The following is a 27,974-nucleotide window of genomic DNA, read 5'->3' as shown; positions in this document are numbered from 1 at the left end:
CCTCATTATCATAGGATTAGCAGATTTGAAATTCCCCTCTTGGCTTGTCATGCACTAATTTCTACATAGAATTTTTTAATGATATAAAGTTTGGCTGTCCATCTGAATGAACCCTTCAGCAACGGAATCCCTCCAAACTGGCAGAGTTTGTCTCTCATTCCCTCCCCCTATCTTTCTCTCCATCAAAATCCCTTTTCCCCGGACTAGGACTTTTTTTTTTTTTTTCTAGATGTCAAGCAAGGCACTGATTAGACTGGATATTTGAGTGTTTAATGGAGGAAGACTCCTCCTGAGAAGTTTTCAAAGACTCAGAGAAATTAAATCTTAACAAGTGGTTGGTATGGTTAATGACAGTGGAGTAATTTCCCATCCCACCCCCTCTTTCACCAATTCTGCTCTTCAAAAGTGATGACTGGATACACCGTGTGCTTTAAAGAGCTATTCTGTGTACCTATAATACTCCTCCTCAAAAAACTTCTCCCACATACATAGCGAAATAGTCTTTCTGCTTCCTACAACTGATTACAAATGCCCATCACGTTAACCAACACTGCTGTCTTGACCACAGCTTTCTCTTCTGATCATAGACTTGTTGTGAGTGGAATACAAAGTGAAATGGAATATAAAGAGAAGGCAAAACTTGCTTCACTCCTCCAGCTGTTAGTCCTGCTTTAGAACCTGTGGCGTGCCCATCTGTCAAGAAGAGCCAGTGTGTACAATACCTTCACCTTGGCTACTGGAATACTTCTTCAGAAGGGTCATTTAGGTTTATAACAGAGGAGAGGAGAAAAGGGGAGAAGAGGGGGGAAAAAGTATTAGTTACCTCTTCTTTGTATCTTTGAAAATCTCATGCACAGGAACACAGCTGGAGTAGGGCAATGAGGAGTGGATTGCCATCTCCTCTTGTTTACTTATTTCTAAAAGTGTACATTAGCACTATATATGTGGTTTTACTCATGTTTTCTCCCCCAACTCTCCTCCTTCCTTCCTCTCATCTGTCCTGGGAAAAAAGTATTCTAAATTCTTCTCATCCTCAGGGGCCTCAGATAACTTTAATTTCCTATGAAGCTCCCACTGGACATAGCCAGGATCACTTTCTTCTCCCTCTCCCCAATAGTATTTTATTTTTTCCAATTACATGTAAAGATAGTTTAACATTCATTTTTGTAATATTTTGAGTTTAAAAAAATTTTCCCTTCATTCCTTACCTCCCTCTTCCTCAAGATAGTAAGCAATCCTATATAGGTTATACATGATTAATATTTTCAAACATATTTCCATATTTGTCATATTGAAAGTTACTTACTTTCATCCTTGTTTTATAAAACAGAGAGAAACAACCATCAGTATAAGCTCACTCAAAGCCAAAATGAGTATAAGTTCAGGTCTTCTTCTGTATTCTGCATAATATCTCAAATGCTTATGATGCCCCTTGTATTATAGAGTGTCCTCTCAACAGCTTGTGTAAGCATTCTCTGTGCCTACATTGCAACCTGATAAAAAATGTGACCATGTTATAAAGTTTTAGAAGAAAAAAAAATCTTTTACCAAAAAAGTATATTTTATTTGAACATCACCTTACAAGGAAACTACTAAATCAGACAAAGCAGCTTCTCTGTACAAGTAACCATAGCCAAAAAACAATAACAAAACCAAAAAAAAAAAAAAAAAAAAAAACCCACCCCAAACAAAAAAACTAACAGTACAGTGCTTTTTAATGGAAAACACACAATTTATCTCTTGAAACAGAGAATTTAAGACAAAAAAATCAAATCAATCAGACTAAGAATTAAGAAATTTTCTACACATACATATATTTCTAACTTCACAAAAAAAAGATGATGGATACAAAGAGAATTATTCTTGAATACCAAGGCTTTTTTCTTTCCCCATTCCCAGTGGGGAATTATTTTTTAATTCATCATATAAAAATGTACTCTGGTCAAATAAGAATTTCCAAACTGTGCTAAATTAACATCACTTTAACCTGGGCAACCTCAGAAGTCACAGGACTCATTCATCAGCTTTGGAAATAGGTATAGTAGACCTTCCATTTCCTGGAACCCTAGGTGTTTCCTACAGACTTCAGTCAAATGGCACAAAAGTTTCCAGATCATTAGCTTTGTGCTTTTGCTCATTACAGGAATTAGTGTGAAAGTCTTGATGCTAAGACACAAATATGTGAATTCCTTCACCTAGAGAGGCTGGAATCTAGAGCCAAAAAAGTATAAATCAGGTAGGAAGGAATAAAAAAGACAAGCTGAATTACAATCAGAAATTCTCATTGGAAAGACTTCCCCTCTTTCCTCAAAAATGTTCAGTGTCTTTTTTTGTTGTGCTGGAGAAAAGAGTATTAGTCACCTACAACCATTGACAGACAAGTTACCTCCTTCCTCCACCTGACTCAAAGGAGACCAGAGGAACAATGGATAAATTTTCCTTAACTCATTATTAGAGACTTTCAGACTGTTCCATACACACATGAGAGTCTTTGCTTAGGTAAGGTATTTGTTCCAGGGAGCCATCCATGACTCTGGCTTGGGGCTTGGATTCATAGGGATTGTAGAGGGCATATTTAGTGAATTTCCTCAGTTTAGAGTGAGATCTGGTTTGGGTCTGTGGTAATGCAGACAAACCCTCCAAGGACATTGTCTCCTGAAGGCAAAAATCTCTCTTCTTTTGGGTTGTTCTGCTTGCCAGCCACACAAAACTTATTATCAGCATGAGGAGGATGGTGGCAAAAACAGTGGCACTGATGAGAAGATCCAGATAATTGAAATAAAATCCAACTCCTGAAAGAGGGAAGAAATGATGATTCAAGACTGAAATTAAAATCAGATGAGACAAAACAAAATACGTTTTTAATGGGGAGAAGGGTCATCCCTTGGATATGAGTTATACACAATTCATCAGGTAGCAGAAGAGAATTTAGACACATATTTGAGTTCTCCAGGCCTTACATTTTAAGTAAGGAATGAATTAGAGAATAAGATTTGGTTTTCCTGAGCTGATATCTGAGGTCAGCATATTGCTACCTCCTCCCTAAAAATCAAAACAAAAAATGAAAAGTAATCCCTGGCTCCCCTCACATCCAGTGATGAAATGGTCTTTTTCAAGATGGCTTTTGGCCAGGGCTACACAGTAATGTGATATCCAGGTAATCCACTCAGCACCCTTTCTCATTCAGAGCCTAAACCACTATAGTCAATAAGGAATGGAAACTATCACCACATTCATCAAGAAATCTGATCTTCACCATCATAATAACATCTGAAACAATTTATTAAAGCTTAACCTAGGTACCTGTTAAAGTTCAACTACTATGTCTATCCCTCCAGAACATAAGATTCTGGAAGGAGAGACTACTACTTTTTGTCTTTGTACTTCTAGCTTCTAGCTCAGATCCCAATATTTATTCTAGACACTTAATTTATATTCTTTTATTCATTGATTCAAGATTCTGCTCTTAATGCTTGCTTATTTATGGTACTTTAAAATTTCTTGGATGACTAGATTACATTTCCACCTGAGGGATGTCATCCAGCATTGGCTTTGATAGTCCATATTTGGAAAGGACATATCTAGTTATCAAGGTTTAAAATGATAATCCTTTGTAGAGAGATATATAACAGGTGGTGAACAGTCTAATGCTCAAGCTAACAGATGCTTTCATGAACTCTCATTAAAATTAAGATTATCATTCCCTGTGGACATACTTCAAATCTGGGTTTCTAAGTTCGACATCTCACTGGGATGGATAGAATGAAATCTCTCATAGGCAACATGGCAGATAAAAGACATGGCTATACTAATTAGATCAATCATTAGCTTGTAAAATATTCCAACTTAGACTGAGACAGGTAGTTACTGAGTCCATAATTACCATACTTCAGAGAAATTTAGAGAAAGTTGCTTATTACTCAGAGTTCCCTCTGGCCTGTGCTGCTACAGCCATAGGAACATCAGAGCTATATGAAAACCATAAACTCAATTTTCAAAACGGAGGGAGAAGGTGGAAAAAGACTAATATTGTTTCCTTCCTAAACAGAGCAATATTATGGAGGAGAAAGAATTTTTAGAAAACTGGCTCAGAACCAACTATGATCCCATGAGCACTTAAGGATAAATCCAGAATTAGAATAAACAAGTGAAAAATGAAAGATTTTCACCATTTATATTACAAAGTACTTTTATGATCAGTAGCAACATGGCTCAATGGGACCAGAAAATGTGGGTTCAATACTGACTCTGCTACCCTTTGGAAATTTGCCTAATTCTAATAGACTTGTGTTGGAAAGAGCCATCCACATCCAAAGAGAGAACTATGGAGACTGAATGTGGACCAAAGCATAGTATCTTCAGCTTTTTTTTTGTTTTGTTTTTTGTGGTTGTTACTTGCTATTTAAAAAAAGAAAAAAAAAGTTTGCCTTTCTTTCAGTTCTTTCATCTATAAACTACTATAGGGACTACAATAAAGGAAAACATTGAAATACTTCAAAGCTCTTATTAATGCAAGGACCAACCATGATCTGAGAGGACAGACTAAAAAGCATGATTCCAATGATAGCCACTGGGCTATAAGGTAAAGAATAAGACATGTATTATTCAAAATGATCAATACATTAACTTATTTTATTTAATTATATTGTAAGAAATGTTTTTATGGTGTTGAAGTACCTGTAATTTAATTTTTTAGTGCTTATGGGGGTTTTTTTGAAGTAATTATGGTTAAGTGACTTGTCCAGGGTCGCATAGTATAATTTAATTTTTAAAAATTATGAGGGGCAGCTAGGTAACACAGTGGATAGAGTATCAGCTGTTGAAGTCAGGAGGACCAGAGTTCAAATCTGGGTTCAGACATTTAACACTTCCTAGCTGTGTGACCCTGGGCAAGTCACTTAACCCCAATTGCCTCAGGAAAAAAAATTATGCCTACTACATAGCAAGTGTTTAATACATGTTTGCTGATTGACTAATTTTTTAAAGATTAAAAAAATAAATGAAAGTGTGAATAGGTTCTCAATTTATGATCCTAGGATTTACAGTCAATTCATCTTTGGTCTCTGGTTTCCATACAAGTAGTATGCACCATGAAAAGTGCTGATTTTCCAATACCTGAAGGAGGGACATGGATACATAGGATACCAGTCTGCTTGGGGGAATGGTCTTCATAGTCTTCTTTGCAATGACATAAGTAAGTACCAACTCCATTGAAGCACTCAGCCCCTTCACCACATTGTTGTAGGCCAATTTCACATTCATTCACATCTAAGAGAAAAAAATCGGGGTCATATCACACCAGAAGACAGCTTGTAATCTGTCTAATGGGCTAGATACACTTTGTCACCTCACTCTCCCCATAATTAAAGAGACAAAAAGGAGTATAAAGGGTTCATCAGATATCCTGCAATACTCGGTGGCCCTGATACCAAGGGAATCTGCCCAGAAGTGACAAAGCACCTGCTACTAGATCGTCTACTTTAATAAACACTATTAAAATTAAATGATCACCCTTCCAATCCCACCTTTCCAGAGGTTGGGCAGGAAGGGGAGGGGAGAGTGGACATAGATGTAAAATACTGTTTCTAACAGATTTTTTTTTGATGTATTGATAATTTTTTCTGAATTTTTATCTTCTTCCTTTTTTTTTTTTTTTCCTTTTTCTTTCATAAAAGAATCCTTTGTGATGAGGGATGGCTCTGGGCATGAGATGAGGGATACAGGAAGAAATCTAGTTAATGTAAAAACAAAAGATATTGATACAATTCTTTTTTTTTTTTTTAAATGAAGCCATCACTGGTACCCACAGGCCCATACCATGAATGGAGACAGATTTCAGATGAAGCTGGAGAGCTTTTACTGTATTTCTGATGAAAGTTCTTATTTGAAGTTGCAGAGCACTATTCTCAGATCCTCCAAATTGAGACATCAAGTTGTCTGACATATTTTTTCCACTAGATCTCAGAAACAGCCAGAAAATGAATGTGACGTTTGAGGTATCTTTTCTACAAGTATGATGGAGGAAGAAAAAAAACCCTCTAGTTATAGAATAAAGTTTTATGATAAAGGAAAAACAAACAAAAAACCATACTAAATTCAATACATCTATATATGATATTTTTGGGAATCTCTTATTTTGGCCATTGTAGATTTAATTCTACTTTTCTAGTAAGCAGCATGGAAAAGTATGTTAAATTCTGTGATTTCTACATAATAATTTTATTTTTATCATTCATACTGGAATGCCAAAAAAAAAGTTAACATGCTTTACTTAGGACTTTAGTAGTAGCATATCTCCTTGCCTCAGGCTCATTTAATTTATTCTCAGTTCTTTCTCTCTACTCACACAAGGCAGGAGGAAAGTTATCAGAAACTTAGCTCCTGCCTGATCCTGTCTAGTTTTCAGAGCTAGTTTTTATGAGTTTACTTTTATTGCAGGTAAACAATAATCATGCATTACAACAGCAAATAACGCCTCATTTTTTTTCCCAAAGAAGAAAATCATTATGGTAATACCATCTTGAATAAATCCATGACTAACAATGTTGGAGAACCAGTCCCCTACGCTCACCTTTTAATTCTAGTTAGTTTGAATGCATCTGCTTCAGGTGAAAAATGGCCTAGATTTTCTCCAATCTGCAGGGAGGAACCAAAGATGCACTTAATGAATTCATCTTTACCCAAAGTCTTGTTCCATTTCACAGCTGCTTATTCTAGGCCAAAAAAACATCCACTTATAGATTCTATATTCAGGGATCCCAAGGGCATGAAATTGTCACAAAGTAGTGTCTCTCTATAACATCCTTAAAGGGATGAAAGTAGCTACTTTCCTCCAGATTATTATTTTTTTTTAATACTTATGGTTAATCTTGTTGGGACAATACTGCCTATTCAAAAAAGTGGTCATTAAGTCAATCAATCCCAGAGGCTATGATGGCTAATTGGAGATTCTAAGCAGTTATCTAAATAATTTTAATTAACATGCTTTCACCTAAAATCTTAGTAATTTGATGATTCAGAACTTTGACATGAAAGAGTAACATAATTGTCTCAGCTTTTTATAATACTTTAGTAGGTTTATTTCATCACATTTGAAATATTCATCGAATGTGGATCACAGCATAGTATTTTCACCTTTGTTGTTGTTTGCTTGCTTGTTTTTTTTTTCTCTCATTCTTTTCCATTTTGATCCGATTTTTCTTGTGCAACATGATAAATATGGAAATAGGTTTAGAAGAATTACACATGCTTAACCTATATTGGATTACTTGCTGTAAAAGGGAGAGGGAGGGAGAAAATTTTGAAACAAAAGACTTTGCAAAGGTGAATGTTGAAAACTATTTTTGCATGTATTTTGAAAGATAAAAAATTATTATTTTTTTAAAAAAGGAATATTCATATCAGAATTTCCTTCTTAAAAAGAAAAAAAAAAGTATGTTTTCAAGCTCTTTTCCCTAAGATCTCTAATCCATTCTTGATGTGTTTTATGGGCCAAATAATATATCTGTTTTATCAGTTTTCCCACTGAGGTAAGAAGGTGGCACAGGTAATAGAACCCTAGATCTGGATTCATATCTGATCCTTACTAGATGTGTGACCATGAGTAAATCACTTAATCTCTGTCAGCCTCAGTTTCCTCAACTGTAAAATGAGGCTAATAATAACATCTCCCCTCCCAAGATTGTTGTGAAGATCAAATGAGATAATGAGGCTTTAATAAGATAGTATTTTTGTGTTTTGCAAAACTTAAATCCCTGTATCTTTATGTTCTTCCCAGCTGGAATATAGCTCCTCCTTACTCCTCTACTAATGCTATTTCCCATGACTATAAAGGAAGAACATTAAAGAATCCATATCTACATGGAGATGTGTGTGTATATATGTATATATGTGTGGACAAGTCGCTTAAGTTGTTTGCCTCAGTTTCCTTATCTGTAAAATGATGTGGGGAAGGAAAGAACAAATCACTTTAGTATCTTGACCAAGAAAACCCCCTTTGGGGCCAATAAAAAGTAGGACATGACAGACAATTAAACAACAACAAAAAGTGGGTTTTTTATTTGTTTGTCTGTCTATGTTGTAATCTGACAAGCATTGGAACATCTACCTAGCCCCACCACACATCTTACCTCTTGGTTAAATGAATCTACCAAGACTTTCTCCACTTCAGAGGCATCGTATGCAGCCTCTACCTGGCGTTCCATTTCAACAGTTACTTCATATAGGATATCTGCCAGACATAAAGAATGCCTCATTTAGTCTTAATTGCCTCCCCCTTCTTCTTAAGCCCTTTAGAGTAGTGGTTCTCAAAGTGTGGTGCAGTGAATCCTGGAGGGTCTCTGAAATCCTTTCAGAGGGTCTACAAATGCAAAATTAGTTTTTTTTCCATTTATGATAAATATCTATTATGTAACCCATATAAACAAAAACTCTTTGGACATATTCTCAATAGTTGTTAATACCATAAAGATACTGAGAAAAAGAGTTTGAGAACCATTGCTTTAGGGGAACCTGTGATCAGATGTATATTTCATATAAGAAAACACTTTGGGCATGTGTAAAACTGGTGACTTTACATTTATAGTTATTCAATCTAAGTGTGAAAAATAAAACGTTAGGCATGATTATTAAGAAATTATAGAGAACTTAGATTTTAAAAATCCGAAATAAATGTAGTATATTACCTGGAGAGTGTTCATTGATGGAGTAACCAATTTAAGATTACTTTATACCAGAACAATAATCACCTTTATGTTGAGAGAAAATGAGGGGGAAAGACCTCGGGACAAGGATTCCCTTTAATTGGGAGGGAATATAGTATATTGTTCACTGGGGGGGACACAGAAACATACGGATACCAGAGGCTGCTGTCTTGAGGTAGGTAGGGGGGTGGGAAGAGCAAGCTGGCAGGCTTAGACATGAATGCACTTGCTATGCTACTATCAGAGGGAAGAAGTTGGAAGCTTCCTATATTAAATAGCTATTCCTGATAACGAGATGCTAAATTTTTATATTTCTGCTAAAGAAACACAAGTGTCCGAGTATCTTTGCTTTTGAATTGTTAAAATATCAATGTGGGCTTTTATATATCAGAATTATCAATCCTACCAATCAAAGCTTGTTTTATCGATTGTCTAGATTTGAAAAAAATCTTAATAATGCAGATTTGTTAGTATCCTCTAAATTTCAATACCACAGGGGCAACTGCCCAATCACTCCGCCCCAGTTAAGACTACTTTGTTCTATAGGAATATAACAACTTGGAGTTTCAATCCCAATTAGATCTTTAATATGACTTAAGTGTCCTTGCCTTTGAACTCTTACCTCCTGGATGATGTTGGAACTCTAAGACAGATTCATTTCCAAAAGATGGGGAGGTTGGTCTTGCATCTACATTAAGTGACAAGGATAGAGAGTTAAAAAAAAAAAAAAAAAATGAACAATAGGAGTAACATTAGTTTTATATTCTTGTTCTACAAGCAAAGACGGGCTTAGCACACCTGTTTTCCATTAATCACACATTAGAATGAAGGATACTTTATGCCTGCTGGGAATAATTCCTACCATACTTCTCACTCCCCTCTATCAATCCTCTCACCAGCCCGCTAGCTAAGGAATATATTGAATTTCCTTTTCAAACGTGACTGTGTACTAACAATGCACATTTGTGTCATACTTTGCTGGAAACCCTAATATAAAGCCTTTCTCTTTTTAGATTTCACATAACAGTTTATTTGGACCTATGCAGGCATAAAAACAGCTAACATATATGGAATATTTTAAAGTTCGGAAAGTGTTTTATATGTATGTGTATACACATATATATCCTCACATGTGTATAAGGAAATCCACATAATACATGATGTATATATCAGTGCATAATATATATGTTGTACACGTGTATACATGTATGTTTAGATGTATGGTGTATATTGTGTACATATACATACATGTGTGTATATAAACATATAAATGCTTCCTCTCTTACCTAGAGTTTTTTGCCAGCACCTACTATAGTGCTTGCATTGTGGCAGTCCTTTTACAAAATACTTACTGGAGCCAATTCAAAGCATTTTTACATATAGCATTAGCAGCAGCACCTCTATAGCACTTATGTAGCAATGTAAGGTTCACAAAGTACTTGATAATTCATTGGATCCTTACGATACCCCTGGAAGGTAGATGCTGATATTATCCTCATTTTACAGATGAGGAACTTGAGGCTGAAGGCAGTAAAGTGACTTGCCCAAGATCATAGACACAGTAATATCTGAAACAAGATTTGAAACTTATTCTTTCTGACTCTGAGTATGAAATCACCTGGTCATCCAAAACTTATTTGATTTGCATACTTCCCTATGAGGCAAACATATATATGTATCTATAGATAACTTAATATCTATTTTAGCATTTTTTTCTCCTTTTCTCCCTAAACTAGGAATTCTTAACTTTTCTTGATTCAAGGACTTCTTCTTAGAATAATGCTTTAAAATAAAGTGACATAAGATTACAAAGGAAATCAAATACATTGAGGTTCATGGATTGTAGATCAACTGTGTAGTGGTAAATATTTAAGAACCAGTCCACCCACCCACACACACATACAACAAAGAAGGAAAGAAAAAGAATGAGAGAGAAAGAAAGAAATCACAACACAAAATTAAGTCTGAATTATCAGCCTTTTCATCATTTCTTTCAAACATCTAGATAATGAACAACAAATCAAGCCATGATTTGTAATGTTTTCCAATTTTGGAGGTGTAAATACTCAACCTGAATATTTAATAATGAGATTCTCCATCTGGATCCAGCACATTCCAGTGATCCACCTAATGTAATCATTGATTCCCCCTACCCTGCCACTCAAATATCCAATTAAATTTTAATTAGATTTATTGGAAGAAGAGGTATAACATGGCTAGTTGGACAGAATGCTCAACTTGAGGACTAGAAGAGTTAGGTTCAAATTCTGTCTCTGACACTTAATAGCTATGTGATCAAGGTCAAGTTAATTAGCTTCTCTGAACTTCAAGCAACTCCCTAAAGAAGAAGAAAGAAAGAAGGAAAGAAAAGGAAAGAAGGAAAGGAGAAAAGGGGGGGGGAAGCTTTTAGAGCTCTATAGGTTTCAGTTCAGATCTACTACCCAACAAGGTCCGAAGAGCATGATAATTTCTAGAGATAAACCTATTATATTTCCACTCTGCAAAAGGTATGGCACAATCCCAGCACTTGATCTCTGCTAAAACTATGGCTGTCTGAAAGGGAGTATGGAAAAAGTGATAATAAATCCCATCAAACCCTTGATCGGGTAGAAGAGGAGGGGAGAAATAGCCTGCTAACATTACCACAACTACTGGTCATTAACCCTGCCCAGGGAGAATGTGGGAGTATGGGAAGGGTGGCAGTGATGGTGGTAGTGGTTTTTGGCACAGCCCTACTATTAATCACATCAGAAGTAGAGAAAAAGCCTTCATTAATTTGGTATAACTGGTCCCAGCCTGCTGAGGTATATAGGAGGGTTGTGCACTTACAGAATCCCATAAATAGTCTCTCATCAGAACAGCCATTCTGTAGCCAAAGGTGGTCATGGTTCCCAGGCCAGCCAAGCCATGAATAGGCATTACTTATTTAAAAAATTACCAAGTTCCTGTAATTCAGTTCCCTCACTATGTCAAGTGTGGGAAAATAACACCCACAGAGCAGGCACAACTGGTATAGTTGCTTCTAGGAGTAGTCAAGATAGCTTACCAAGTTCTGTTTCCCATTTGCCAAACTATTGCTAAGCAAAGAGAGGAAATTTCCTTCTCCTCTTCTACATCTATAAAGGTTCAGTTTAAAAATGAAATTCCCAAAGTAAGTTATCTGCAGTCCCACCATTCTCTTCCTGTCCTTAATCCATTCCCTACAAAGGATGGGACAAGTTTTGTTTGTTCAAGAAGTGTCTAATTTTAGGCAAGCAGGATGTTAAATCCAGTGTTTTTTAAAGGGCGTTATTGCTTAGAGAATAAATATGAAAGCGTAACATCAGGTCCTCAGATACTGTCCCTTTTAAAAAGCAAATAAACAAAACTCTCCCCACTAGCTTAAATCCAGCTGTCTGCCAAAAATATATATATATATTCCGTGTAGACTTTTCATTTTAATCTAAATCACTGAAATATTCTTCAAAGTGCAGACAATTAATAAAACAATAAATCAAGTCCTGAATATAGCATCTACTGATTTTCAAGGCATAAATGCTCACACTGAAAATTTAACCATTGGATCTCTAGCTAGCTAGTACAAAAGATAGAACACCAAGTCAGGAGTCAGAACGACTCATCTTCAAGAGTTCAAATCTGGCTTTAGACACTTATTAGCTGTGTGACTCTGGGCAAGTCATTTAAATCTGTTTATCTCAGTTTCCTCATTTGTCAAATGAACTGGAGAAAGAAATAGCAAACTACTATGGTATCTTGAAAACAAACAAACCAAAAAACCCAATGAGCATTGCAAAAAAATTGGACATAACTGAAAATTGCTCAATAACAGCAAGTAGGAGGTAAGCAGCACAATGGATAGAATACCAGGCCTGGAGTCAGGAAGACTGGAGTTCAAATCCAGCCTCAGGTACTTGCTAGTTTTGTGACCCTGAGCAAGTCACTCTTTTGCCTCAAAAAAGTATCCCCCTGTAAAATGGGGACACACTGGAAGAGGAAATGGCCAACTACTCCAGTGTCTTTGCCAAGAAAGAAAAAGTCCACAGGTTCATGTAGAATTGGACGTGACTGAACAAATACAAGAACACCAAGCCAGTATAAGCTAACTCCAACAGACCCCTAGGGATACTCCAAAGAGCATCCTTGTTGTACAAAAAAGGCACAATATCAGGTGAAACTGTTTGGGGGTAGAGAAGCTTAGTCCCATGAGGAAAGAAGCGAGTTGGAGCCAAACATATCTTGGGAGTTAGATGGAAGATAGAAGCAGGCTGAGGTAAATTGGGTTTATCTCAGGTTACCAGCCTGATAGTAGGGATGGAACCAAACTACAGTTTGGTTATAAATGTCTTAATGTCATTACAGTTGTAACAACAACATCGATCAGGGCAAAGTTGTCCAGATATGGCTGGGCTCCATTGGATTATGGCTTCCCTCCAGAAGGTGCCTATTAAAACATAAATGCTCTCCAAGGGTGGGGAGGGTAGCAGAGTAACAAAGTGCCAAAAACACTAAGAGATTTCTTTATCAGTTTATCTGAAGAGAAGGGGCCCTAAAGGAAAAAGTACAGAAAATAGATAAATTTTGATGAAGGTAGGACCAGGAGGCAAAAAGTATGACTTATGTATGATGGATCACTATATGTAGAACAGATGAGATACTAACAGAAAGAACAAAGCTCCTAAGAAATTTTAGAGTGAGTTCTGTCTATGGGTTGGGCCTGAATGTTTTTTTCAATTAATAGCTTTTTATTTACAAATTATATGCATGGGTAATTTTTCAGCATTGACAACTGCCAAACCTTTTGTTCCAATTTTTCCCCTCCTTCCCCCCCACCCTCTCCCCCAGATGGCAGGATGACCAATACATGTTAAATATGTTAAAGTATAAATTAAATACCAAATAAGTATACATGTCCAAACCATTGGGCCTGAATGTTTTAAAGATGAAAGGATAATGCAAATAAACTATTAAGTTTAAAGATTCTATAGATATTTACCTATATCTCGAAGAACTTGCGTTCTCTATGAAATAGCAATTTATCGTCCTACCTTTCTGCTCCCCAAATAAAAATAAATTAACACATAGTATATTCACCGTACCAGTATATTCTGGGGTCAAAACCAAGACTTCATCAGCAGTGATGTTATTCCATGCTTGATCAGGTATCAAAGACCCCATGGCCTTGGCTTGCCAATCCTGCTTGGATGTGAAGTTAGGTGTTGGAGCACTTGAGTGGGCAGCATCAAGGATTGGATGGACACCACTTACAACTTTTTTGAGGAAGTTCTGGTCAGTACAAGGGGTCTTCAAGGAAGGAGAGAGCTCAGTCAGGGTGCCAGGAGATACAGAATCCCAAACAAATTCACTGGAGGTTGTCACTTTTCTAGAACTTCCCAGATCTGGGAGATCTCCATTGAGATGTTTAATATTTTCCAAAGAAATGGACTGAGCTGGATCCAAACTGATTCCCTTGCTCACCTCATCCCTTGTTGGGAAAATTTCCTCACCTCTCTCTTTGCCAGTGGCACTGGATTCTGGTGCTAAGTATTCATCATTAAATTGAAGATTTGAAAACAAATCTTCTTTGGGAATATTTGAAGGCTCTGTGTTAGACTCATCAACTCTAGGCCTTATTTCTAAAAAATTCTTTCCTTTAACCAGCATCACATGACTGGAACTCTGGTAGAGATTGTGATTATTCACCACATCTTGGGGTTTCCTTATAGTCTGAACAGTCAAGTGTGAATAAAGGTTGGAAGGCTTGGTGATAACAAGGTCCTCTTGCTGTATAAGCTTTTCTGTTTTAGTGGTGTTCCCGGGCAGATTTTCTTCTCCAACTCTGGCCGATGGAAGAAGCCTGTCAGAAATGCCCACAGATTTTGGAAGTAGCTCTGTCCAGGGAAAAGTCTTAGAAGGCCAATTAAGGTGATGAATCAATGAATCAAGAAGTCCTGACAAGGACAAGTTTTTTTCAGAAGCTTTATTTTCTGGTTTGTTCCCATAGGAAGTAATTGGGATTGAAGTCATCCTGAGTGCCATCACACCATCCCTTCCAGCTGAATTTTTTATGGTCTCTGTTGGGCTGCCGAGCTCCTGCATAAGCAAGGTGGGTGATGGAGTTTTGTACCTTATCAATGGCCCTTTAGTAGGGATCAGAGGAAAGAAGCCATGAAGATGCTTCCAACCAAGAGTCTTTCCTTCTCCCTCTACTAGCTCCTTATTCTTCAGCATCACTGTCTCAGTCACCATTTGGCTCTTCTCCAGACCCAGAGAGATGGTATTCAGGCTTAGAAAGTTGCCAGACTGTGTTATTGACACTACCTCAGGACTAGAGTCCATGCTATTTAGGGTCCTCTCTCCGAGTCTCTGGGAAGTTGCTAAGGAAGAACCAACAGCAAGTTTAGGAGGGACTTGTTTTTCTGGGTTTGTGAAGACAAAATACTGGCCTTCAAAAGATGGGATGTGTTTAGGATAAGATCTCACTGAGAGAAATACTATATGGACAGCCAGGGCTTGAGCAGCAAAAATCAAAGTACTTTGCCTTCCACATGCATAGAAGGTTTTCGTTTCCACACTTGATGAGATGCCTTGAAAAATAATTCTATCTTGACTTTGGTCACAGTTCTCAGGCCCCTCAAATCCTTTGATATAAACAACAATATGTTTCTTGGATCCTACCCAGATAGTCCAGTTACAACAGATGTTTGACCAAGAACTGTTTAAGTTCTCTGGCAATGAAAAAGTTCCAAAGGCATCTTTGAAAACCACATGGCACCTTCTTATGGGAATACAGGCTACCATCCTGGTTGAGATGAAAACCTCTGTTGGGATTTGAGGGAGAGAGCAAGGGTGAAAAAATTTAAAACCCAGTCAGTGAAGAGGCAGGTAATAAAGACTTTCTAAAAAGCTACCTGTTAATTTAAAATGAGGGGATCTATATGACTTCTTATAGCAGACAGTTCTTGGTTAACCTTGGAACCATAATGGCATAGTATTCTAATTAGGAGCATTGGAGTTAAATTGGGATGATGCAATTCTCCTAAAAAAAAAAAATTCCTCCCCGGGCTCAGCATCTTTTTCTGTTCTCCTTATCTTTATTTCTTCTACCAAATAAAAATTCTCTATTTCCCTCAACCACTCATCCTTCATTCCATTTGTTTCTAGGATCTCACTATCTGGGCTCCATAGTCTTAAAAAACCAGCCTTCCTCTCTTTCCCACATGATTAGTCTGATGAAAATTGGAAGTCTGCAAAGTACCAGTAAACTCAGTTTAAAATCTATTTTAAACATAAATACTTTCTGATACCAAAGATCGTTGAAATTAGAACTTCTTTCTTTTTATTTTTTAAATTTTTCTGCTGAGATAATTGGGTTAAGTGATTTGCCCAGAGTCACACAGCTAGGAAGTGTTTTGTGCCTGAGGCCAGATTTGAACTCAGGTACTCTTGACTTGAGGACTCATGCTCTATCCACTGCACCACCTGGTTGCCCTTGAAATTGTGAGTTACTTAATCTATTTGTGTGTGTGTGTGTGTGTGTGTGTGTGTGTGTGTGTATGTGTTTCATTTGTTAACATATATGAACCCCTTTTCAGAATCATGTTTTTAGCTAATTTAAGAAATGCTAAATTTTAATTAGGGCTAGTGAAAACAAAGATGTGATTTTTTTGTTTCCTATAAAGATTTACAGATCTTCTGAAATCTATCCATAAACAAGAAGTCCATGAAATCAGAGTGAAGAATCCCTGATTTAGTAGGAAGATTAAGGCGAAAATGCTAAGAACAGAAGCAGGTGTTATATTTTCTCTTTAAGAGTAAAGTCTTGTACTTGGTGCTCAATCGAATACTACAAGAGCACCTGGATAGGGCTTAGCTATCTTAAAAATGGCTGTTTGTTGAAACTCCTGGAAGATTAGAAGAATGACCAAGTTTAACTGGATACAAGACAAAAACAAAATCAAAAGCTTACCAGAGGAGTCTTGAAGCTTTTTGGCCTCCAAAAGATTTGTTTCTTTAAACCAGAGAGGCAGGGATGTGGAGACTGTTGAAAGGTCCTGCTTACCTAAGGACATTATTGGAACACTAGGGAGCAAAGCTGTAAAGTTTAACTGGGTGAATTTCTGGTCCTTTTTGAGGGAGTTGGAGGATTCCCAAGGCTCATTCACCATAGCATCTTTCTTTGAGGACTGAACAGTCACTTCATTCTGAATTTCATCAAGCTCCCAAGATGGAGTCACACCAGAGGTCCATTGCAGAGTTGACAAGGGAGTCATTTCATAATAAGTCTTTGTTCCCAAGGGAATTCGACTTCCTGAAGAAGCATCCCTACCTTGTGAAAGCTTGCTCTTAGGAACTAGTTGAGAGACACTCCGTGTTTCTTTTTCAATAAAATGTTTACTTTCTGATAAATCAAAGAGATTTTCTAAGCTAAGAGCAAGTCTTATAGGACTTGACACAGAGGTAGGAAGATCCACATTTCTTGAAGTAAAAAGGGGAAGAGGTTCAGTTTTTCCCATGTTTGTAAACATTTCCTCTGAATTAGCACAGGAGTTACTTGACATACTAAGAATAAGCTCATCTTCATTTATGTTCAGTGTAGGAGTGGGCAGGAAGGCAAGAGACATTGCTGTTGGACTGAAGAAATGATATTCCATGTTGTCCTTAGAAAAGTGTGTATCATGGCTCAAGGGGATTTCAAGAGAGAATACAGAAGCCATCCTGTGCTCTTCATCATTCACTGAAGCAAAAGGTGTGTTTATACTTTGAACAATAAGCATGGAGTCTATCTCAGCTCTAGTCTCAATTCGGGTCATAGAAGGCCCTTTGGCTTTTAGCAAGGTTTCTGGGGTTAAGGCCAAAGGGACTTCCAAAGGCTGCTCAGTTGTCACTTGCTCATTGTGGTAAGACCAGGGAATGGACACTGAAATATTTTGGAGAACCCATTCAGGAACAGTTTCAGACACAGCCACTTGGGAAGGGGTTGGAGTCAACTCATTATCAGATAGACTCTCCTGATAAATGGTAAAGGGGAGAGACCTTTCTTGACCGAGTACAAACTTTATAACTGTTTCAGCAAGATTCATTTGATTCCTACTGAGGACCTCTTCAGAGGAGACATTGCTGACCAAGCTTCCTATCTCTACTGGCCCTGGAAGTGATCTGGGTGCTTGGAGAAGCTGCTCTGGCTCACCCTCAAATGCGGATCTAGGGAAGATGGTGGAAGGCAGTTCAGGGACTAATCCTATTCCATCAGGAGATTCCACTCTCAGAGTGAACCCTGCTTCACTGGACACTTCTCGAGAGTTCAGCCAAATCATCCCATCGCCAGGAGTTTGTATGATTTCAAGGAAATGGGGGTCAGACGGTAAGTCACCATCTTTAAAAGACTTAGAAGAAAAATCCACAGCAGTATGAATTGTTGGAACCACAGGGATCAAATGCAAGGAGCCTTCAAGGGGCAACTGAGTGTCACTAATCAGGGAGATACCAGACATGTGATTCCCCCTAGAATCAGTAGATAAAGTCCCTAAATCATGAGTCAGGACTTCAGTCTGAAGAAAGGGCTGCTGTTCACTTCCAGCCAGGCTGCTCCATATCTGGGAGGGGCTGATCTGAAGCTTCTCATTTTTAGAGCATTCTGTTTTTTCAAGGAATTCTGAATCTGAGAGAAGAATAAAAAGCGAATGGCTTCTGGGAGTGGGCTTAATGTTTACTGGAACACCCTCTGAAGTAGGAATTAAGTAGTCAGTATGATTATCTGCTCTTCCTAATTCAAAACTTACCGGCCAATCTTCCATTATAGTTGATTGCTCAGGACTCACACGGGAAGGAATATTTTCATAAAGGATGTTTCCATCAATTGCTGAGCCATCCATAGAAAACCCAGGGGAAGGAATGCTCTTTTCTTCTATGATGTTCGACCATTTAGTTTCAAGGGCTGAAGTTTTCCCTAGAACGTTGGAAAGCAATCCATCCCCAAGGCTTATCTGGCCCATACCTAGTGTTTTTGTAACCATGATGCTATCAGCAAAGGATTTATCAAATAGCCTCTCAGAACAGGGCAAAGAAGTCCCAGAAAATTCCACCTTCTCTTTTCCCCAGGTGAGAGATCTCCCTGGCTGAAGAGCTTTTGATGGCATTAGATCAGAAGAGGTCATCTCTAGAACTATGTGAGACATCCCAGCAGGGAATTCAACCTTTAGTCCAGTACTGGAGGGAAGCTTGTTGGAAGGCCTTTGAAAAGGGCCTTGAAAGGTCAGGACCTCTTTCTCTGAAACTTTTGCCCTGGGATCTCTGAAGATATAATATTTCCCTCTAAAATGTTTGTATTGGCGACTCCAAGCATAATTCTTTGACAGCAAGGCCACATTTACACCTAAGGCCTGAGTGGCGTAGACGTGCAGTCTCTTATTCCAACAAGCATAGATTATGGTGCTTTCTACAACAGAGGCGATTCCCTGAAATATAATTTTATCTGTATTTTCTTCACAGTCCTTGCTTCCCCTAAACCCTTGGATATAGATGATAATGTGGTTTCTGGGACCTGCCCAGATAGTCCAGTTACACCAGATATTCTTAAAATGGTGTTTCCGAGTGACTGGAATGGAAAATTCCCCCATCTTGTTCTTCAAGGTGACATGGCAACGTCTCACAGGAACATACATTTCAGTCCAAAATAATTTCTCTGCAAGGAAAAGAGGTAAGATAGAGATAATGAGAAGAAACAATTAGATATTAATGTTCCAAACGAACAAGCTCTTGCATTGGGAAGCAGGTTGGTATAAAGTAAAGAGCCCCAAAATTGCAGTCAAAGAATTTGGGTAAAAAAAACCTACTTTTGACACATTGCCTATGTCACCTTCATTTCTCCAGCCTCAGTTTCTTCATCCATAAAATAAGAATGCTAGACTAGATGACCTTGAAGGCTAAGTTCTAAATCTATAAGCCTATGATCATTTCATGTGTGGCCCAGCAGAGAAATAAGAAAATGAGATAAGGAAGACAAGGTGGGACAGAATAAGTGAACACTGAATAAAACTCTTACCAAATGACCAAAGGAGCATCTCTAAACCCATAAATGAATAAGCTTCTATAACATTCTTAATAAGTGGTCATTCACAATTTTCAGATGAAGAAATTAAACCCATTTCTAGTCATATGAAAAAAATGCTCTAAATCTCTATCAGAAGTGCAAACCAAGACCACTCTGGAAGTACACTACATACTTCTCAGATTGGCTAAGATGATGGGAAAAAGATAATGACAAATGTTGGAGGGGATGTGGGAAAGCTGAAACACATACATTGTTGGTGGAGTTGTGAACTGATCCAACCATTCTGGAGAGTAATTTGGAACTGTGCCCAAAGGACCCTTTGATCCAGCAGCGTCTATCTCTAGTGGGACTGTATCCCAAAGAGCTCATTAAAAAGGGAAAAGGACTCACATGTGCAAAAATGTTTGTAACAGCCCTTTGTAGTAGCAAGGAACTGGAAATGGAGTGAGTACCCATCAGTTGGGGAATGGCTGAATAAGTTATGGTATGTGAATGTTATGAAATATTATTATTCTATAATTAGCAGGATGATTTCAGAAAGCCTTAGAGAGAAAGAGACTCGCATGAACTGATGCCAAGTGAAATGAGCAAAACCAGGAGACCATTGTACACAGCAACAAAATTATGTGACAATCAGTTCTGAAGGATGTGGCTTTTTTCAACAATGAGGTGAGTCAGGCCAATTCCAAAGGATTTAGGATGGAGAGAGCCATCTGCACCCAAAGACAGGTTTGTGGGAACTAAAGATGGATCACAACATCATATTTTCACATTTTTTGTTTGTCTGCTTTTTGTTTTCTTTTTTTCTTTTTGATCTGATTTTTCTTATATAGCATGCTAATTGAAGAAATATGTATAGAAGAATTATACATTTAACCTACATTGGATTACTTGTAGTCTAAGGTAGGGGGTGTGGGGAAGGGAGGGAAAAAAATTGAAACAAGGTTTTGCAAGGGTAATTTTGAAAATTATCTTTGCATATATTTTGAAAATAAAAAGCCATTATTTAAAATTTTTTAAAAAGAATACTCAGAGATGAATGGGTTATGATATGTATCACTGAGAGGAATAACCATATTAATGAAATAAAAAGCCATCAGAATATTTTTTTAAAAAAAGTAGTCATTCAGCTTTTGCTTGATGACCTCCCATGGCTGGAGATTTATTATATCCCAATGTAGTTCATTGTTGGGAAGTTTTCCTTATATCAAATCTAAACCTCTTTCTCTGTGATCCATTGCTGTAGGTTCCATCTTCTGGGGCCAAACAGAACAAATATGATCTCTTCTACAATAAAGACTCAACATAATAGAAGATTGCTATCATGTTCTCCCTCCCTGTGAGCCAAGCTTTCTCTTTTCAGTTATATACATATATACACATATATATTTCCTTCCTAAAACATGGTTTCCTGGAGTAAAGAAGCAGTTATTCTTTGGGGACTTCTGTCCTTTGGTTGACCTTCAATAATTCTTCGTAGACTGTGATATTCAAGGCTGTACTGCCATAAGTCACTGAAAGAATATTTTTATAATGAGCTTTTGTTTCAGGGAGAAGCCTTAGGTCAATTAAAAACAATGTGCCATTTCCCAGAGGCAATCTATCCTGCTATCTTTTTTATTGTTTAAATCCCGAGAGAGACAAAATCCATGGAAAGAGCAGGCAATAAAATCCATGATCTCATAAGTCTATAAATATGATATATGGATAACAAGCAAAAAGAACCAAATATCCCAACATGAAGAGACAAATTTAATTTTATGCAATATCATTGAGACTTGATGGAAGACAAAAATGTGATTTTTAAAACAGGGCTTTTAAACTGGTTTTGTGTATGTGATGGATCCTTATGGCAGGCTGGTAAAGTCTAAGGACTCCACAAAATGATGTTTTCATTTTCATAAAATACATAGGATTACCCCCCCCAAAATTATGCTGAAATGAGATTTCAAAACAAATTTCAAAAAATGTTCATAGACTCTGGGGTTACTAACACCTGTTTTAGAGGAATATCTTATTTAAAAGATACAGGATAGGCAAAAAGAGAAGTTAAATAGTACTGTATATTAAAAAAATCATATCCACCTGTGAAAAGGCATTTGTGTTGAATATGAGGGAGGAGGTAATCAACATGATAGAGAACACTTGAGTGAAGACTTCCTTATGGAGAAACAAAAATATTGTCATCAGAGTATACTCCTATCACCTTTATGAAGGTAATGAATGCTTCTCTCATAGCTTCTCTCAACTCCCTACTCTACCTTAAAATGGATTGATAAAAAGGCAATGGTAAAGGGGGCAATATGGTAAAAGGAGGGGAAATAACAGGATACTTCCATTCACACACTTTAGCAGGGAGTTCAGGATCCAGGAAGAACTTGGGAGGCCGAGCCATCACAATCATCTTCATTCTTAAGACAGTGAGACACTCATATACATCCTTGGGACTAATGGTTAATTAAGAATTAATTTATTTTCTCTCAAAGAAAAAAAAACAAAATTTTGTTCCATTCAAAAAACCAGAGTGTGTTAAAAGCATTGAGAGCACTAGTAACTTTCAGGCTAAAATACTGAAGGAGACAGACCCTAGATAGCTAGTTCTCCGACTATATAGTGCTGAGCTTTGGCTTTTCTAGATATAATTACCTTTGCTGTTCCAGCTTTGAAGATTTACAATAGCTACATTTCCTATTTTAATTACTCCATGTAAAGGGTACAGATGACACATAGGGACTGAAGCAACTAAGGAACTCAATAGATATCCTTCCTAATCGCTTTGTTCCTACTATATCTGAAACAAGAAGTTCAGTCATTTTTCAGTCATGTCCAAGCCTTTGTGACCCAATTTGAGGCTTTTTTTGGCAAAAACATTGAAGTGGGTTTTTGCCATTTCCTTCTCTAGCTCATTTTACAGATGAGGAAACTAAGGCAAACAAGGTTAAGTGACTTACCCAGAGTCTCACGACTAGTGTCTGAGGGCAGATTTGAACTCAGGAAAGTGAGTTTTCCCTGATTCTAAGCATAGTGCTCTATCCACTGTGCCATCTAACTGCCCTGAAATAAGAAAAGCTTTGTAAAATTAGTCCCAAGAACAGAGCATCCATCTTTTGAAGGGTTTATACTCCTTTCCCCAATCTCCTTGGCTTTTAACATAGTAGCCTATAAACAGGAAGGTAATTCTGTAAGTTTGATTGACAGGGATTAACCTTGGAAGAGCATAAGCAAATACATGACCTGAAGTTTACTACCCTCTAGCTCTTTGGTAAAACACAATTCTCTAAGCATCAGTTCTTCATCTATTAAAAATTAATAATTTTAAATGAGGAGATCAAAGATAGTTTTTGATCTGGTAGATCTCTGGACCACAGACAATGCCCACTTGCAGAGCTTTCTCCTTCTACGAAGGATTATGAATGAGCTCTGGCGACCTGGCCTGTATCAGCCAGACACGCAAGATTTCTTTCCAATGTATTTTTTTCCCTCTGGCACTACTTACTCTGAAGACCCGGTCTGGATTTCTATGTTCCTTGGCTCAGCTAACCTACTAAGTGGTGGGAGAAATAAGGAAATAGTATTTAATTAACTGACACTGCTAATAAATCTTAAAGCAGTCATGGAGGAGTCTATGGCTCCCTGATATCTAGATAGAAAAGATCTTCAAATCCTAAGTTCATAATTAATACTGTCATCTTTTAGGCAGAGAGAATTTTATTACCCCTCAAGGCTCTGCAGGTACACAAAGCCATGCAGAGAATTCCATGAACTCAAACATTTACAAAAAACTTATAGTGTAAATATTATGGGTGGTATAAGAGAATTATATAATTCCAGCCCTGGAAGGGCTTGCAATTTGGTTTCATTTACTTCTTTGTTTTCTCAAAGCCCAAGATTCACAAGAGTTAGAAATAGGATTGCTGTTTCTTCAAGCTTCTCTAAACTCTCACAGAACTTGGTATGTACCTCGGACTTAGCCATTCATAATTCTATTTTGCGCTGCTTATATCCATTTCCTATGCGAAAAAAGAGGCAGCATCTATATAGAGATACAGAAGAGTTAAGAAAATCTGGGTTTTGCTTTTGTGTGCGTCATGGGCCCTTTACCAGAACTTTTTTTTTTTTTTTTTTTTTTTAGCATTTATTATGAGTGAATAAAAATATATTAAGCACTTACTATATTCCAGGAACTGCTTTAAATGCTGAGAATAAAAAACAAGCAAGCTAGCTTCTTCACTCATAGTGATTACATTTTAATGTGGCACATAAAGGTGGGAATGGTGAATGGAGTAAAAGGGCAATTCATTGACAAGTACTCACAGGGAATGGTACAGTTGATGTACTGTTAACTTTTCTTAGAATTATTGTCGAAAGAGGAAGGGAGATTTAGCAACATGGCAGAGAGATGCCCAGAAATGGCTTGGTGGGCCTGAGACCAGGCAAGATAAATGAAGTACTCACAAATGAAGTACTCACAATCAGAGCCAAAATAAAATGTAATTCAATAGAATTACAAAGGAAACCAAATATATTGAAATAAAGACGCATTTTTCCCATCTAAATTCACCCTAAAATCTATTCATGGAATCCAGTTTAAGAAATCTCAGTCTAAGGGAATCATACTCACTAGGTTCAGCATGCTCGATTTCCTTAAGCTCTTTTGCCTGTGGGAAAGAAAAGGGGGGAAGGGGGAGAAGAGGAGAGGGGAGGAAGGGGGAAGAGAGTTATTAGTGGAAGAAGTGGTTGTTCCCTGGACTATTCCCAAATCCATGATGAAAACAGTAAACTGGAACACCTATATTCCTGTCTTCATTACTACCTTTTGCTCCTTTGCTCTTATATTTTGGAAACCATTTAAAAGCACTTTCAATTTAAGTCTTAACACTAGATCTTTGCTACCATTTTTAGAGCCTAGAGATAATCACCAAGTTTTAGAGATGGAAGGGACCTCAGGACATAAAAGGGACATCCTCCTCCCCACTACAACTGCTGATAGTTAATTATTAAACGTTTGCTCAAGGACTTCACTGAGGGGAACCCACTATTTCTCAAAAGAACTTATTCTACTTTAGGACAGCTCTAATTAAGGAGCTTTTCCAATTTTCCCATTATAATTCCCAGTCATTGATCCCATTCTGCCCTCTAAGACCAAGCAGAAAAAGCCTAATCTTTCTTCCACAAGACAGAACATTAAACACTTGAACAGAATAGTCATCTTCCTCCCCCACTTTCCCCTCCAGTGTTCTTTTTTCCAGAATAAAGAACTCTAGTTTCTTCAGCCCCTTGTATTTATCCCCATACTCAATGAAGGCAGAAAGCTCCCCATCTCCAGCTTCCCCTTCATAATTACTGGTGGAAACCAGTAAGCTTCACAACCATGCCCTTGAGAACTCACCATTTTATTTCTTTGGGAACTGTGAGTCAGCCCTGAACTTGAGCCTGAGCCTAAGCCAGCTCCTCTCTGAGCTATCACTCCAGTCAGCAAGTGAGAAAGGCAGACTAAGAAAATATGGGCCTGGAAGAGCAAGGGTTGCATCCTGACAAGTCCAAGAATTAGCTCCCCTAGAAGCCCAGCTCTCAAGCAGTCATACTTCCTTCTGCTAATAGCCAACCCCTCTCTACCCAGCAGTCTTTGGAGTTGCCCTGATACTGAGTAAGGAGGTGAAGATGGAAGGTAATTAATTGATAAGCTTATCCCTTCACCTGTTACCTCTTGGTCTAATTAAGCATAACAGCATGGGGCCTTGCAGACAAAAGGGGATGGGGAATGTGGTTATCATAATTCTTTCTCAGAGATTTTCTTCCTTCCCTAACTGTAGATAAAATACTAAGAAAGCCTCAAAACTTCTCTGGGGCTAGACCCAGTGACTCCCTATCCCATCTCCATCCCCTTTTCTTTCATTCTTTCTTTTTTTCTTTTTCTCCATTCCTGATTACTTCTTCCTTGAGAGAAGTAGGAAGGAGAGAGAAGGAGAAACAGAGTTCTCTAACTCAGAGAACTCTTTCTTTGAGGCTTATTGATATATAAATCAATAGTTCTTTTCTTCTAAGAGTAGTTGCATTTTAAGTTTCATTTCTTATTTGGGGAATAAAGACTTTATCTCTTGTCAAAAAGATTCTAAGTAAAATGAAAGAAGACTTTTAAAAAAGAACTTCTTGTGCTTCTGAAATCATACTTTCTAATGCATAAAAAGATTTATGTATCTATATATACACATATAGATAGACTACACACTTTCACATACACTCATTTCACATGTATGCTATATTAAATGTTCTATTATTACTACCCTTATATATCCTACACACACAATTATATCATATATGTGATCTTCATTATTCCTATTCTTGCCTTACTCTATTTGAAATAGAGAAAACTCCAAGTGTAGACTTTATCTCAACTTAAGCAACTAACCCCAAATAACTCAATTTCCCTAAGGACCATAGTCTGTGTGAGAGATTAGTTCTTAGACTAATGTTTCTCATACACTTGTCTCTATACTTAGAGATAATGATAACTCACTCTTCCTAATGATTATTGCCTACTAGAGGGAAATCCAAACAACTCCCCACCTTTCCACCCTGATTCAGCCCCATTCAGAACTTTCTTGGATCTGTTACCTTTTTAAAAATCATTTTACTTGCTAGACCCATTTCTATTTAGCCTTCTATTAACTTCTCTAGCCAGATGACACTTAAAACCTGAGAGAATAGAAAGCCTTCTCCACATATTTCTCCTCTGAAGCTAACATCCAGATGGAAGAGGAGCATTTCTCAAGGATAAGCCTTCTTCCTGAATCCAAATACAATAGCAATCTAGATAGACAACTAGATATGTATAGATTTATTCAGCACCTAACTATGTGCCAAGTATTATGCTAATTGATGGGGATATAAATACAAAGCATAAAGGAAGATTGGAAGGGGAAGAATATGGGTGGAATAGCAGGAATATGGCTGGAGGTGGTGTGGAGGTCCTATTCCAGACAGGACATGACAAAAATTCACTTATCAGAGCTTGGAGACTAACATTAGTCTTTAATCTAGAAGGGATTTCAGAGATCATTTATGGAGTCATAGATTTGGAGCCAGTAGAGTTCTTAGATTGGGATGCAGCAAAAAGAGTTCTGATGGAGTCATATGCTCATTGATCAGGATTTTCAAAACATGGGGAAAGACCCATAGAAATAAATAGAAAGAAGTGGAGTCGGTTTCCTGGATACAAGTTTGGTCAGCACTTCTGTAGTCTCCCTAGGGAACTGAATGATTCCAGAAGAGGGTATCCTCTCATGGATATGGCTCCTTGAAGGGCTGTGCAAGCTTCTCTCTGTGTCTGACCAGTTCTTCTCTGGCCATCTGAGCTCTGGGACTCACTCTGCCTTTGCTTTCCATTCCAAAAATTCAGTCCCTCAGCTCAGGGATAGGACTGGCAAGGACTCAATCAACAACCCTCAAAGATGATGCTAATAGAAATGTTTAAATACTTTCTAGGGAGACATCTTCAGTCCTTGGACAAACATCTAGTGGGTAGCCATGGAAACTTTTACACTTTGCTTAGGGAGGAAACATCAATACTAGATTCATGTCCTTATCAAGGGATAGCAATGAAGACCCAGAATACTGCCTGTGTTCTTACTTTCTACATAACACTCAAGAAGATTTATTTAATGTCTTTGCCAGGGAATCCCTCTCACCTGTAAGAGAAGAAAATTTCCCCTTCGCCCATTCCAGAACCACCCAGATAGCTGCTTTCAGTCTATGACAGCTATGATTGATGGTCCAAATACTGCCAGGATTTTTATACAACTGGGAATTCCAGACATGTTCTCATAATCACTTCATCCTGGCAGTCACTACCAGAATTAATTATTTCTCCCCAGACCCATTGCTTAGGAGCTGAGCATAGCAGGTTTGAGAGCTCTGAAATGCTAAATAGCAGCCAAAGACACACATTTCAGCCTGTCTGCCCATGTTTTGGGAGAAGCTTGGCTTCTGTACTGTAGCACTGTACTACTGTAGCAGCTACTGCCATTCCATTCCACCCACTTTTGCCTGGGACTCACAAGCTGAGTAGGGCCCGTTCAGCCAACCAGAACCTTTCCAGTATGGAGAACCAGGGGCAGTAGAGGAGGAGACATGGGGAAGTTCTTATAATCTTATAAAATCTTAAAATCAGTCAATATGCTTTTATTAAGTGCCTATTATGTGCCATACCTGAGTGCTCAGGA

General features: G+C 37.7%; 1 protein-coding gene across 1 annotated transcript in view; it reads right to left on the bottom strand.

The window, feature by feature from the left end:
* Positions 1-1,682: 1,682 nt before the first annotated feature.
* LOC100927735 overlaps positions 1,683-27,974 on the bottom strand; it is a 44,038-nt gene continuing 17,746 nt past the window's right edge. The window contains exons 2-11 of the mRNA XM_031949251.1: positions 25,142-25,464; positions 24,374-24,410; positions 16,669-19,383; positions 13,799-15,520; positions 9,325-9,390; positions 8,130-8,230; positions 6,572-6,636; positions 5,818-6,005; positions 5,116-5,268; positions 1,683-2,792 (exon numbers count right to left, since the gene is read on the bottom strand). Coding sequence (XP_031805111.1) covers positions 2,452-2,792; positions 5,116-5,268; positions 5,818-6,005; positions 6,572-6,636; positions 8,130-8,230; positions 9,325-9,390; positions 13,799-15,520; positions 16,669-19,383; positions 24,374-24,410; positions 25,142-25,464 — 5,711 coding nt within the window. The 3' untranslated portion in view covers positions 1,683-2,451. The remainder of the gene's footprint in view (positions 2,793-5,115; positions 5,269-5,817; positions 6,006-6,571; positions 6,637-8,129; positions 8,231-9,324; positions 9,391-13,798; positions 15,521-16,668; positions 19,384-24,373; positions 24,411-25,141; positions 25,465-27,974) is intronic.

The sequence above is a fragment of the Sarcophilus harrisii genome, chromosome 2 (genome assembly GCF_902635505.1).
Source record: "Sarcophilus harrisii chromosome 2, mSarHar1.11, whole genome shotgun sequence".
Classification (NCBI taxonomy): domain Eukaryota; kingdom Metazoa; phylum Chordata; class Mammalia; order Dasyuromorphia; family Dasyuridae; genus Sarcophilus; species Sarcophilus harrisii.
The sequence above is the reverse complement of the archived record's forward strand: the minus strand, read 5'-3'. Positions and strand labels throughout refer to the sequence as shown.